This window comes from Oncorhynchus masou, chromosome 17, assembly GCF_036934945.1.
Source record: "Oncorhynchus masou masou isolate Uvic2021 chromosome 17, UVic_Omas_1.1, whole genome shotgun sequence".
Classification (NCBI taxonomy): Eukaryota; Metazoa; Chordata; class Actinopteri; order Salmoniformes; family Salmonidae; genus Oncorhynchus; species Oncorhynchus masou.
The window spans coordinates 24,576,720-24,591,694 of record NC_088228.1 but is presented as its reverse complement, the minus strand read 5'-3'; the positions used below and the strand labels follow the sequence as shown (position 1 = coordinate 24,591,694).

The following is a 14,975-nucleotide window of genomic DNA, read 5'->3' as shown; positions in this document are numbered from 1 at the left end:
GGTTACAATCATTTTGGACCTGAATGTGCTAAGAGCACAGGGGACCAACTTCAATTGCACTTGATTGATGAGTAATTCACAGGTAAATGCTTTTCATACAACATCTCTTTTTCTGACAATGAATGGACATTAGAACAAAACATTACAAAAAAGTGTGTTTTCGTACCTCCTGATATGAAGAATAAAACAGGGAGAAAAGTGGAGGACACGCCATGCAGGGTTCCTCATTAACTGCTCTGTGTTGGCTGGAGTTGTTGTGTTTGACATTTGCGTGACTCTGGCATGCTCCTTGCTAGGCCTTGTCACCTCTGGTCTAATTTGAGTCAGCCCAGGTCAGCTGGGCCCCCTTTTCCCACTCTCTGGTGTAATACTGACTTAACAGTGTCACGATATTCATTGAGCACCATCATGGTCGGTTGTTTGGTCTCACGCTACTGAGGGAGGGAGATTTTCTAGCCGTTTGTGGCGAGCGGAGGGCGTGGTTCTGGGATGGAGAAGGTGGGGTCTAGGGGACGCAATGTCCTGTTCCTACACCCATCCTCCCAGCAGCTCTGCTGTGCCACGATATCATCAATACATATTCTATACCTCAAATAATAAATGCGGCTAAATTCACCTTTGTGGATTTTTTTCATTCAAGCTTTTATTTGCCATTTTTGCACTCCTTAATTTTAAAGAAATAACACAATCATGGCATGGTAGACTGCTTTCGCCAAGACTGATGACCCAGTCATTGCCGTTTTCCTGCCCCATCAGTGCTCTCTCATCTCATCGCTTATCAGTGCTCTCTTGGGAGGACAAACCACAGCCTGACCCTTCTGCTCCACTCTGTCTCACCTCCAGTAAGAGGTCACTCTCTACCACGCTGATGCTGGTCCCCGGGGTTCCAATGGGCAGGCTCTCTTTCCTGGTATCCTGGTGGTTCAAAGGCGGCTTCATGATGTGCTTTCTGCATGGCTTCTCCTGGATGGCTGGATAAGAGGAAAAAGGACAAAACCTTCTCAGTGAGGGGACTAACAGGTTTATTAGATGTATGATGAGTAATCAGTCAATTAGGGCCCACAATAATAATACAAATTCTCACAGTTTGTCTCATACTATGCACACTAACATGAACTCATTACTCATTACATGCCACAACATGTCCTAGAGCGCTCTCTCTTTCTCCTACACACAGAGAGAGAGAGGGATAGGGAGAGAGACAAACAGTGTTGTACACCAACCTGGACTCACAGGTAGACGTTACATAGTAAATCTAGGACACTCAAATTAGTATATGTTACATATGGTATGTATTAATTTGTACATGTCATCTATTTCGTATGGTATGTTACGAACTGCAATTCATATAATATGACACAAATGAACAATAGGTATGATGTTAAGAATTCCTTTTTGTTATGGCTAACGTTAGCTAGGTGGCTAACGTTGGCTAGACTAGGGGTTACGGTTAGAGTTAAGGTTAGGGTTATGAGTTAGGTTAAAAGGTTCATTAATGTTAGGGTTAGGGGAAGGGTTAGCTAAAATGGAAAGTAGTTGCAAAGTATCTAAAAAGTAGTAAGTAGTTGCAAAGTTGCTGATTAACTAAAATGCTACATTTTCCGTGATGAGATTTGAACACGACACCTTTGGGTTGTTAGACGTTCGCGTTATACGCCCACCCTCCTTTTGCTTTTGACCTTAAATAACCTTCTGTCTAATGTAACTATACCAAACGTAACATATCATACTCATTGGAGTTTCCTGTATTTTTTAATTTACTATGTTACGTCTAGTCTATGAGACCAGCCTGTGTACACACATGCTGTGGTGATATGTTCCAAAAGGGCTCATATTTTCAGTTTATGAAGCATATCCCTTTTTTTAATAGTATTTCCAATCTACCTTTTTCTTCAAGCTATTATTAAATGGTATAGACCCTAAATTCTGTGTCTGGAGAGAGGCAGTGTTTACACTCATCTCCCTGGGAACCACAGACGAAAGAGAGACAGTACAGTACTAGGCTGCCCCTAATCCACTGCTTCCCTGTGCTGTGGTATCACCTGGTTGGCCAGGGAGGGAGAGCACAGAGCAGAAGGGACTGTGCCCGGTCCCTGATGTCTGACAGCCTTTGCGTGTTCACAGCACAAATTATATTCTCCAGTGGCTTCCTGGCCACCCCCTACATGACTAAACAAGGAAATCCATGTCAGGATCATCAGAGGGAAGCAGGAATGGAGAAAGAGAGAGAGGCAGTAGGAGTTGGCTGGCTGAGGCGACACTGTCACGCAACTAAACCATCTGTCAATTTCCTCCATATCCCTAACAGTGGGCTGGCGTCTGTTCAATTCATTGCGTGCAGGATGGCAAGCTACATTAGCCTGTAAAGAATTTCATAATAACAGCTGTTACATATTGATGACTGCTGGCCAACACAGAATTCTCTCCCTGAACATTAGGCCCACAATGCAATTGAAACAATATACATAGTAGATGGCATAAATAATGCATACAGTACATCTGCATAGTATTGCATATAAACATAGATTGTCAATGTAATAACTATGACTGTGTGGCCAGGAAGCCACTGGTGACTGTGTGATATCCATGGCACTATTCCCAATAGAATTGTACAAACATGATGTCCTTATGTTGATATACCTTATTGCATCAACTGCATTGGTAACAGCATGGATAACATGGAAATGCAATCCATCAATTTTATTATTTCCACTTTCAGGAGTGAGTTCATGAAGAGACCCACAAACACACACGCAAGCACACACAGACATGAGCACACACACACGCACGGTGGCAGGCACACACAATGAATGCATAGCTGTAGTAAACGACCTCCGGGGGTGGTATGAAAAAAAACCTGAAACAGTAGTAAGAGCAATCAAGCTTTTGAAAATCGTGCCAACAACTCCTCTTGTGGTCACGCACTTCCAGCCATCCTCTACGGGTCAGAAACAGCCAGCAAATAATTTTCTGGGGATTACTACTGACAACTTGGTATTTTTAATAGAAAGCACATCCAATATCACTCCCAATGTACTATATGTTGAGGCTCACACATACAACAAAGACGTCACAACTGCTGTAAGGGCTATTATGAAGGGAACGTACATGTTTGCCCTACCTAAGATAATTATAACACGTACAGTACAAAGCATCTGAGCCTCAACTGGGAGAACAAGTGAAAACAAGATTTTTAAAAATGTAAGAGTATGTCCAGTTCGATGTCCAGTTCGATTATAACTGGTTGGACATTTCCACATTTAGACAAACTGGTTGACACAATAGGGAGAAGTGCCTTTGTTACAGTCAATGATACTGGTATGCCTCAGTCACAGCGGATCCAGTGAAATGTAAAAAAGCTTCCGTTAATTGACTTGCCCGAAAATAAACTGAATGAGTCCTGCTTGATCATCCTTGAGATGTTTCTACAACTTGATTGGAGTCCACCTGAGGTAAATTCAATTGATTGGACATGATTTGTCACATTGATTGGTAATTTCCGGTCACAACCTACAGACTTGTTTGTGTTGCTGTGCGTTTTGTTGCCAACCTTACTTTGCTACCTGACAACTTTACGGTTTTTACTTTTTAATTACCATTTATATTTTTGGTTTTTCCCTCACTCAACTTTTTTTTCATTCAACTTTATCACTCCGGACACTTTATCTGGACATGGTTCGTCAGGACTTCCAACAGCCGAAGCTAAGTAGTAACATTAACATATATACATGAAAACGATCGCCTTACGGCAAGGATAGCTGTGCTGCAAGCTCAGCTTCAGACGCAATCGTTAGGCAAGGATCATTTCAGCGTAGGAAATGAATGAAACAGCATCTGTGCCACCAGTAAGTACAGATAGTAGTATAAACCCCCTCGCATAGTCCCCGCAGCCGGACAACGTTCTCATGGCTTCTGGAGGGAAATGCTGTAGGAATGCTCAACCGGTGTCACTCATTCAGCCGACAGAAACTTTCAACCGGTTTTCCCCATTAAGCAGCGAGTCGGAGTCTGAGGCCGAGCCTTCTCTGGTCTCTACTCCTCCCGTTACGGGGTCTGAGACGCCGAAGGCTCCCACCATTGGCTCTGACAAATTGAAAACCCTAGTCATTGGCGACTCCATTAATCGCAGTATTAGACTGAAAACGAATCATCCAGCGATCATACACTGTAATCTGAAGATGGTGCTGGCTAAAGCTAAAACTGGCGAGTGTAGAGAGTATAGAGATATTGTTATCCACCTCGGCACCAACAATGTTAGGATGAAACAGTCGGAGGTCACATAGCTTCAGCGTGTAAATCAGCTAGAAAGATGTGTCAGCATCGAGTAATTGTCTCTGGCCCCCTCCCAGTTAGGGGGAGTGATGAGCTTCTACAGCAGAGTCTCACAACTCAATCGCTGGTTGAAAACTGTTTTCTGCCCCTCCCAAAAGATAATTGGCTCACCCCAAAACATGACCAAGCCTGGCCTGCTGAGGAGTGACGGACTCCATCCAAGCTGGAGGGGTGCTCTCATCTTATCTACCAACCTAGACAGGGCTCTAACTCCACAATGAAATAGGGTGCAGGCCAGACAGCAGGCTGTTAGCCAGCCTGCCAGTTTAGTGGAGTATGCCACTAGCACAGTCAGTGTAGACAGCTCAAGTGAGATCGTGTCTGTACCTCGACCTAGGTTGGGCAAAACTAAACATGGCGGTGTTCGCCTTAGCAATCTCACTAGAATAAAGACCTCCTCCATTCCTGCCATTATTGAAAGAGATCGTGATACCTCACTTTAAATGTTTTTTTTTGTTGTTTTTACCTTTATTTAACTAGGTTAAGAACAAATTCTTATTTTCAATGACGGCCTAGGAACAGTGGCTTAACTGCCTGTTCAGGGGCAGAACAACAGATTTGTACCTTGTCAGCTCGGGGATTTGAACCTGCAACCTGAAGTCAGCTCAGCTGAGACCGTGCCACCTTTTGCTGCGATTACAGCTGTAAGTCGCTTGGGGTATGTCTCTATCAGTTTTGCACATCGAGAGACTGAAATTTTTTCCCATTCCTCCTTGCAAAACAGCTTGAGCTCAGTGAGGTTGGATGGAGAGCATTTGTGAACAGCAGTTTTCAGTTCTTTCCATAGATTCTCGATTGAATTCAGGTCTGGACTTTGACTTGGCCATTCAAACACCTGGATATGTTTTTTTTAACCATTCCATTGTAGATTTTGCTTTATGTTTTGGATCATTGTCTTGTTGGAAGACAAATCTCCGTCCCAGTCTCAGGTCTTTTGCAGACTCCATCAGGTTTTCTTCCAGAATGGTCCTGTATTTGGCTCCATCCATCTTCCCATCAATTTTAACCATCTTCCCTGTCCCTGCTGAAGAAAAGCAGGCCCAAACCATGATGCTGCCACCACCATGTTTGACAGTGGGTATGGTGTGTTCAGGGTTCAGTTGCTTTTACGCCAAACATAACGTTTTGCATTGTTGCATTGTTGCCAAAAAGTTCAATTTTGGTTTCATCTGACCAGAGCACCTTCTTCCACATGTTTGGTGTGTCTCCCAGGTGGCTTGTGGCAAACTTTAAACAACACTTTTTATGGATATCTTTAAGAAATGGCTTTCTTCTTGCCACTCTTCCATAAAGGCCAGATTTGTGCAATATACGACTGATTGTTGTCCTATGGACAGAGTCTCCCACCTCAGCTGTAGATCTCTGCAGTTCATCCAGAGTGATCATGGGCCTCTTGGCTGCATCTCTGATCAGTCTTCTCCTTGTATGAGCTGAAAGTTTAGAGGGACGGCCAGGTCTTGGTAGATTTGCAGTGGTCTGATACTCCTTCCATTTCAATATTATCGCTTGCACAGTGCTCCTTGGGATGTTTAAAGCTTGGGAAATCTTTTTGTATCCAAATCTGGCTTTAAACTTCTTCACAACAGTATCTCGGACCTGCCTGGTGTGTTCCTTGTTCTTCATGATGCTCTCTGCCCTTTTAACGGACCTCTGAGACTATCACAGTGCAGGTGCATTTATACGGAGACTTGATTACACACAGGTGGATTGTATTTATCATCATTAGTCATTTAGGTCAACATTGGATCATTCAGAGATCCTCACTGAACTTCTGGAGAGAGTTTGCTGCACTGAAAGTAAAGGGGCTGAATAATTTTGCACACCCAATTTTTCAGTTTTTGATTTGTTAAAAAAGTTTGAAATATCCAATAAATGTCGTTCCACTTCATGATTGTGTCCCACTTGTTGTTGATTCTTCACAAAAAATACAGTTTTATATCTTTATGTTTGAAGCCTGAAATGTGGCAAAAGGTCGCAAAGTTCAAGGGGGCCGAATACTTTCGCAAGGCACTGTATTACCTCTTGGGGATGTCATTTGAAAACATAATGTTAACTTTCACTGCTATGTGGATGACACACAGCTGTACATTTCAATGAAACATGGTGAAGCCCCAAAATTGCCCTCGCTAGAAGCCTGTGTTTCAGACATAAAGAAGTGGATGGCAAACTTTCTACTTTTAAACTCAGACAAAACAGATATGCTTGTTCTAGGTCCCAAGAAACAAAGAGATCTTCTGTTGAATCTGACAATAAATCTTGATGGTTGTACAGTCATCAAGTGAAGGACCTCGGCGTTACTCTGGACCCTGATCTCTCTTTTAACGAACATATCAAGACTGTTTCAAGGACAGCTTTTTTCCATCAACGTAACATTGTAAAAATCAGAAACTTTCTGTCCAAAAATTATGCAGAAAAATTAATCCATGCTTTTGTTACTTCTAGGTTAGACTACTGTAATGCTCTACTTTCCGGCTACCCAGATAAAGCACTAAATAAACTTCAGTTAGTGCTAAATATGGCTGCTAGAATCCTGACTCGAACCAAAAAATGTGATCATATTACTCCAGTTCTAGCCTCCCTACTGGCTTCCTGTTAAGGCAAGGGATGATTTCAAGGTTTTAATGCTAACCTACAAAGCATTACATGGGCTTGCTCCTACCTATCTTTACGATTTGGTCCTGCTGTACATACCTACAGGTACACTAGTCACAAGACGCAGGCCTCCTTGTTGTCCCAGGAATTTCTAAGCAAACAGCTGGAGGCAGGGCTTTCTCCTATAGAGCTCAATTTTTATGGAATGGTCTGCCTACCCATGTGAGAGACGCAGACTCGGTCTCAACCACCTTTAAGTCTTTACTGAAGATACATCTCTTCATTAGGTCATGTGATTGAGTGTAGTCTGGCCCAGGAGTGTGAAGGTGAACGGAAAGGATCTGGAGCAACAAACTGCCCTTGCTGTCTCTGCCTGGCCAGTTCCCCTCTCTCCACTGGGATTCTCTGCCTCGAACCCTATTACAGGGGCTGAGTTACTGGCTTACTGGTGCTCTTCCATGCCGTCCCTAGGAGGGGTGCGTCACTTGAGTGGGTTGAGTCACTGATGTGATATTCCTGTCTGGGTTGGCGCCCCCCCTTGGGTTGTGCCATGGCGGAGATCTTTGTGGGCTATACACGGCCTTGTCTCAGGAAGGTAAGTTGGTGGTTGAAGATATCCCTCTAGTGGTGTGGGCGCTGTGCTTTGGCAAAGTGGCTGGGGTTATATCCCGCCTGTTTGGCCATGTCCGGGGGTATCATCGGATGGGGCCACAGTGTCTCCTGACCCCTCCTGTCTCAGCCTCCAGTATTTATGCTGCAGTAGTTTGTGTCGGAGGGCTAGGGTCAGTCTGTTATATCTGGAGTACTTCTCCTGTCTTATCCGGTGTCCTGTGTGAATTTAAGTATGCCCTCTCTAATTCTCTCTTTCTTTCTCTCTTTCTTTCTCTCTCTCGAAGGACCTGAGCCCTAGGACCATGCCTCAGGACTACCTGGCATGATGACTCCTTGCTGTCCCTAGTCCACCTGGCCGTGATGCTGCTCCAGTTTCAACTGTTCCACCTGCGGCTATGGAACACAGACCTGTTCACCAGACGTGATACCTGTCCCAGACCTGCTGTTTTCAACTCTCTAGAGACAGCAGGAGAGGTAGAGATACTCTTAATGATCTTCTATGAAAAGCCAACTGACATTTACTCCTGAGGTGCTGACTTGTTGCACCCTCGACAACTACTGTGATTATTATTATTTGACCATACTGGTCATTTATGAACATTTGAACATCTTGGCCATGTTCTGTTATAATCTCCACCCGGCACAGCCAGAAGAGGACTGGCCACCCCTCATAGCCTGGTTCCTCTCTAGTTTTCTTCCTAGGTTCCGGCCTTTCTAGGGAGTTTTTCCTAGCCACCGTGCTTCTACACCTGTATTGCTTGCTGTTTGGGGTTTTAGGCTGGGTTTCTGTACAGAACTTTGAGATATCAGCTGATGTAAGAAGGGCTTTATAAATAAATTAGATTTGATTTGACTGTTGCCACCCCTCTTACTACACCGAACAAAAATATAAACGCAATATGCAAAAACAATTATGGTTTTACTGAGTTACAGTTTATATATGGCAATCAGTCAATTGAAATAAATGATGCCATAGTTTATGGATTTCACATGAATGGGAATACATATATGCTCATGTTGGTCACAGATACCTTAAAAAAGGTAGGGGTGGGGATCAGAAAACCAGTCAGTATCTGGTGTGACCACCAACTGCCTCATAGAGTTGATCAGGCTGCTGATTGTGGCCTGTAGAATGTTGTCCCACTCAATGGCTGTGCGAAGTTGCTGAATATTGGCAGAACTGGATCACTCTGTCGTACATGTCGATCCTAACATGCTCAATAGGTGACATGTCTGGTGAGTATGCCTGCCATGGAAGAACTGGGACAATTTCAGCTTTCAGGAATTGTGTGCAGATCGGTTGGACGTACTTCCAAATTCTCTAAAACGATGTTGGAGGCGGCTCATGGTAGAGAAATGAACACAATTCTCTGGCCACAGCTCTGGTGGACATTCCTGCAATCAGCATGCCAATTGCACGCTCTCTCAAAACTTCAGACTTCTGTGAAATTGTGTTGTGTGATAAAACATTTTACTGTGGTCTTTTATTGCACCTTCGTAATGGTCAGCTTCAGCTTCACCTGTCAGGTGGATGGATTATCTTGGCAAATGAGGAATGCTCACTAACAGGGATGTAAAACAAATTTGGAAACAACATTTTAGAGCATATGAAACATTTCTGGGATCTTTTATTTCAGCTCATGAAACATTGAACCAACACTTTACATGTTGAGTTTATGTTTTTGTTCAGTATAATTAACTAGGTATGCCTATTATCATCAACTGAATAGGACATGGGGTGTTCACTCGAAGTTCAAGATAAGCCATGTCACCTGTGACAATACACAGACTCAATTTAACACACACCAATGTGTTTTACAATGGAATGCACTAAAGGGGCTCTGGTTTATAACCACATAACAGCATCAATTACTCTCACAAGACTGAAGCTTTTACAGTACATTCATTGAATCTCCTGGATGCTATTTTCTCTACTCCACATAGTCTATTCTCTCTATTTGGCATGATTGAAGTAGATAGAGTTGACTCCATCAGTCTGCCTGTGACATGGTATTTCTAATGAATGTTCCCTCCAGAGTCCATGGTTATCCGACTCATCGCAGTGATTCCCCATGAGGGTGAATCAGCACGCTAATCCATACCATGATGTCACAATCACATGCTCCAGTTGGAGGTTTGGCGCTCCATCCTCAACACAAACAGCAGCTTTCATCACGCAAGCCTGAAGGGGGGGGGGGTGTGCTGCTGGATGGATTCACCACCACACCACTATATATCACCTCTGAGGTCACAAAACAGAGAAGATCTCATCCAGCCAGCAATCACGCAGAGGCATACACCTTCTAGTGGGGGAGGGGAAGAGAGAGGGAAGCAGGGATGCGGCGCTGTGGAGGGAAAGGAATGACCGACTGGAGATGGAGCCATCAGCTGTCTACCACCAGTCACATCACCAGTCCTTCCTTCTGTTCTGTCATTCACTCCCAGGCTGTGGGGAGTACGCACTGACAAACAACTACTACTTAGGACTTTAGAATAGCATGGCATTTAAGTCAAACCACTGTAGCTGGCAGTAGCATCCATGTTAATGTAGCCAATGGCATCTAGTGACTGGTACGAGACGAGGTGAGGTGATCAATTTAAATAAATACCTGAAACTGAACTTTCAGATAGCAGCATTGCTTCCGCCCTGGAGAACAGGGAACAGTACATATTTCCTCTTCACGCCGTTGGCTGTGTTTGTGAAAGTCTGTCAACCTTTTATGATGTGTTCAAAGCTGTTTTGGGAGAGGCGGTTTGGACGCTGTATTTTGGTTGTGTGGACTTAGGAAGGGTATGACCTACCAACTTTAAAAGTTATGCGCTTTTAACATTGTAATGTGAATCGAGTCTATTTGAAAATGTTGAGTATTTAATCAAGTATACAAGTTTTGATATTGATATTTTGTAAATGAGCCGGGGTTATAATTGTTTGAATGTGATCCGGAGAAGCCTTTGGCTGTCCTTACTGTGTCATTTGTTTGTGTCCCTTACATTAAGTAGGCAGGATTTGGTATGTTGTCTATTCTGCCCAAGCAAATGATCTGGTATTTCAGGCAAAAGATTTTGGGTTGCCTTATCGGTCAGATTAGTAAAAAAATATATCTTAAATGTTAAATGTTTGTTTGTCTACATGTTTATTTTGTTACCACTTCCCTATAGACCTCCACGGCTGGCTGTTCTTAGGAGGGAACTGTTTAGTTAGACAGCTGAGGCGCCGGAGGGGGATGGTTGCCGTTTAAAAGGCTCCTAACCAACTGTGCTATTTTGTTTGTTTTTTTCGCATTTTTTGTAACTAATTTTGTACATAATGTTGCTGCAACCATTGCTGCTACCGTCTCTTCTGACCGAAAAGAGCTTCTGGACATCAGAATAGCGATTACTCACCTTGAACTGGACTAAGATTTTTTATTAAATGAGTCCGATACAAAGTATATACTGCTTTGTCAAGACAAGGCCCAAATCCCGTCATTCGCGTGAAGAAAAGATGGAAATATAGGGGGCAGAGGTCTGGGTGCCTTGTGAGAATTCGTCAGCAAGTGAGTAAACCACCACTACCCTCCGTATTATTGGCCAACGTGCAATCATTAGGCAAAAAATTGACAATCTATGATTAAGACTATCCTACCAATCGGACATTAAAATCTGTATCTTGTGTTTCACCGAGACTTGGCTGACCGACGACACGGATAATATAGAGCTGGCTGATTTCTGTTTTTCGGCAGGACAGAGCAGCTACGTCTGGTAAGATGAGGGGTGGAGGTGTGTGTCTATTTGTCAATAACTGGTGGTGCACAATGTCTAATATTAAAGAAGTCTTGAGGTATTGCTTGACTGAGGTAGAATACCTCATGATAAGCTGTAGACCACACTATCTACCAAGAGAGTTCACATCTATATCAGTCGTAGCTGTCTATTTACCACCACAAACCGATGTTGGCATTAAAACCGCACTCAACGAGCTATATAAGGCCATAAGCAATCAAGAAAATGCTAATCCAGAAGCGGCGCTCCTAGTGGCCGGGGACTATAATGCAGGCAAACTTAAATCCGTTTTACCAAATTTCTACCAGTATGTCATACGTTGAAAAAAAAACTCTAAACCACCTTTACTCCACACACAGAAACGCATACAAAGCTCGCCCTCCATTTGGTAAATCTGACCATAATTCTATCCTCCTGATTCCTGCTTACAAGCAAAAACTACAGCAGGAAGTACAAATGACTTGCTCAATACAGAAGTAGTCAGATGACGCGGATGCTATGCTACAGGACTGTTTTGCTAGCACAGACTAATATGTTCCGGGATTCATCCAATGGCATTGAGAAGTATATCACCTCAGTCACCGGCTTCATCAATAAGTACATTGATGACGTCGTCCCCACAGTGACCGTACGTACATTTCCCAAACAGAATCCATGGATTACAGGCAACATCCGCACTGAGCTAAAGGCTAGAGCTTGTGCTTTCAAGGAGCGGGCCACTAATCTGGACGCTTATAGGAAATTCCACTATGCCCTCAGACAAACCATCAAACAGGCAAATTGTAAATACAGAACTAAGATTGAATCCTACTACCCCCTGCTCTGACACGCGTCGGATGTGGCAGGGCTTGAAAATGATTACGGACTACAAATGGAAACCCAGCAGCGATCTGCCCAGTGACACGAGCCTACCAGACGAGCTAAATGCCTTTTATGCTTTGAGGCTCGCAACACTGAAGCATCCATGAGAGCACCAGCTGTTCTGGATGACTGTGTGATCAGGCTCTCCATAGCCGATGTGAGCAAGACCTTTAAACAGGTCAACATTCACAAAGCCGTGGGCCAGACGGATTACCAGGACATGCACTCAAAGCATGCATGGACCAACTGGCAAATGTCTTAACTGACATTTTCAACCTCTCCCTAGCCGAGTCTGTACTATCTACATGTTTCAAACACCACCATAGTCCCTGTGCCCAAGATAGCAAAGGTTACCTGCCTAAATAATTACCACCCCTTAGCACTCACGTCGGTAGCCATGAAGTACTTTGAAAGGCTGGTCATGGCTCACATCAACACCATCATGCCAGAAACCCTAGACCCACTCCAATCTCTATTGCACTCCACCCTGCCCTTTCACACCTGGACTAAAGGAACACCTATGTGAGAATGCTATTCCTTGACTACAGCTCTGTGTTCAACACTATAGTGCCCTCAAAGCTCATCACTAAGCTAAGGACCCTGGGACTAAACACCTCCCTCTGCAACTGAATCCTGGACTTCCTGACGGCCGCACACAGGTAAGGGTAGGTAACAACACATCCACCACGCTAATCCTCAACACTGGGACCCCTCAGGGGTGCGTGCTTAGTCCCCTCCTGTACTCCCTGTTCACCCACGACTGTGTGGCCAAGCATGACTCCAACACAATCATTACATTTGCTGACGACACAACAGTGGTAGGCCTGATCACCGTCAACGATGAGACAGCCTATGGGGAGGAGGTCAGAGACTTGGCAGTGTGGTGCCAGGACAACAACCTCTCAATGTGAGCAAGATAAAGGAGCTGATCATGGACTATAGGAAAAGTAGGGCTGTACGGCCCCCATTAACATTGACGGAAGGAAGAGGAGCGAGAGTTTCAAGTTCCTTTGTGTCCACATCACCAACAAACTATCATGATCCAAACACACCAAGACAGTTGTGAAGAGGGCACGAAAACACAATTTCCTGCTCAGGAGACTGAAAAGATTTGGCATGGGTCCCCAGATCCTCAAAAAGTTCTACAGCTGCACCATCGAGGGGATCCTGACCGGTTGCATTACCACCTCATATGGCAACTACTCGGCATCTGATCAAAAGGCGCTACAGAGGGTAGTGCGTACGGCCCAGTACATCACTGGGGCCAAGCTTCCTGCCATCCAGGACCTATATACTAGGCGGTGTCAGAGGAAGGCCCAAAAAATTGTCAATGACACCAGTCACCCAAGTCAAAGACTGTTCTCTCTGCTACCGAACGGCAAGCGGTACCGGAGCGCCAAGTCTAGGACCAAAAGGCTGAACAACTAAACTAATCAAATGGCCACCTGGATTATTTACATTGAACTCCGTCCCCCATTTGTTTTTGCACCGCTGCTACTCGCTGTTTATTATCTATGCATAGTCACTTTACAAATTACCTCAATTAACCTGTACCCCCATACATTGGCTTGGTACCGGTATATAGCCTCGTTATTGTTATGTTATTGTTATTTCTTGTGTTACCTATTGATTGATGACATTTTTTAAACTTTAGTTTATTTAGCATATATTTTATTAACTCTTTCTTGACCTGCATTGTTGGTTAAGGGCTTGCAAGTAAGTATTTCACAGTATTCGGCGCATGTGACAAATACAATTTGATTTGATTTGTTCAACCGTATGAATTATATTTATTGCCTCTTATCTTTAATAAACCTTGGTTTATATGGTTAACTCTGTCATTTATTTGACAGACCTTTGTTTAAACTTCCCTTGTGTATAAACAAGATGGCGTAGTACAGTTTACATTAATGTTGATGTGATGTTGCCTAGGAGGACATAGGAGGAAAACTAATGAGGCACTTGTGTTAGGAATCGCCAGTCTGAACACAGTCTTAAGAGGTACAGTATCTATGACCGGATGTCCTGCTCTTAGTTGCCAAAATGATGCCCCTATGGTGACTATTGACTTGGGGCGGTCACTGCTACACTGTCAGACTCTCACCAAAAACAAAAGAGGACAAAGGCAATTGTACACAGACCATAAAAATTGAGGAATTGTTATTAGTGGACCAGACTTAATTCAATTGAACTTTAACATGGTGAGACTGTTGAGGTCAAACTAAAAATGTAAGAATACAAACAACCCATTTAAAAGATGTTCAAACCCAGTTTGGATCCCACAGTTTCTGTGCCAGGCCTTGGTGACATTTTGACTACAGTATATCTGAAAAACAATACCGTTCTTTATATCTTAACACTGAAGCTGATGTAAGATTCTCTGTTCTGTGTGGTTTGCTGTAACAGAGGCAGCCTAGATGAGACCCACTAGCTTCGACTGAGTCATTGCTGACCAGAGTGAACACCCTAGGATACTTCAAAGCTACCTAGTGATATAAGAGTAAATCCTTCTCCGTTGCGTGCGGGATGTGCAGGCGGCTCTGGCTCCCACTCACCTCCCGCCTGGCTCTGAGCGTGCTCGCTCTCATTAGCATCCCAACACTGCTCTGTGGTGTGCAGCACCACTCCACATCAGGCCCTGACAGGGTCAATGAGGCCTGAACACTTCAGGTTAAAAGCCTACTGTGCGACAGACCCAATAGTGTTCAGACATTTTAATCTGTCACCCTCACACACTTCCATACTTAATGCATGTGCTGTGTTTCAAGTCCAAATGGACAGAATTTCACATCTGACAATGGGTCATATACACACAC

At 43.9% G+C, this 14,975-nt stretch overlaps 1 protein-coding gene across 1 annotated transcript in view; it reads right to left on the bottom strand.

The window, feature by feature from the left end:
* The window catches only part of LOC135558241 (uncharacterized), a 41,038-nt gene that overhangs the window by 4,964 nt on the left and 21,099 nt on the right, over positions 1 to 14,975 (bottom strand). Inside the window, exon 3 of the mRNA XM_064991968.1 lies at positions 838 to 971. Within this exon, the coding sequence (XP_064848040.1) occupies positions 838 to 971 (134 nt within the window). The remainder of the gene's footprint in view (positions 1 to 837; positions 972 to 14,975) is intronic.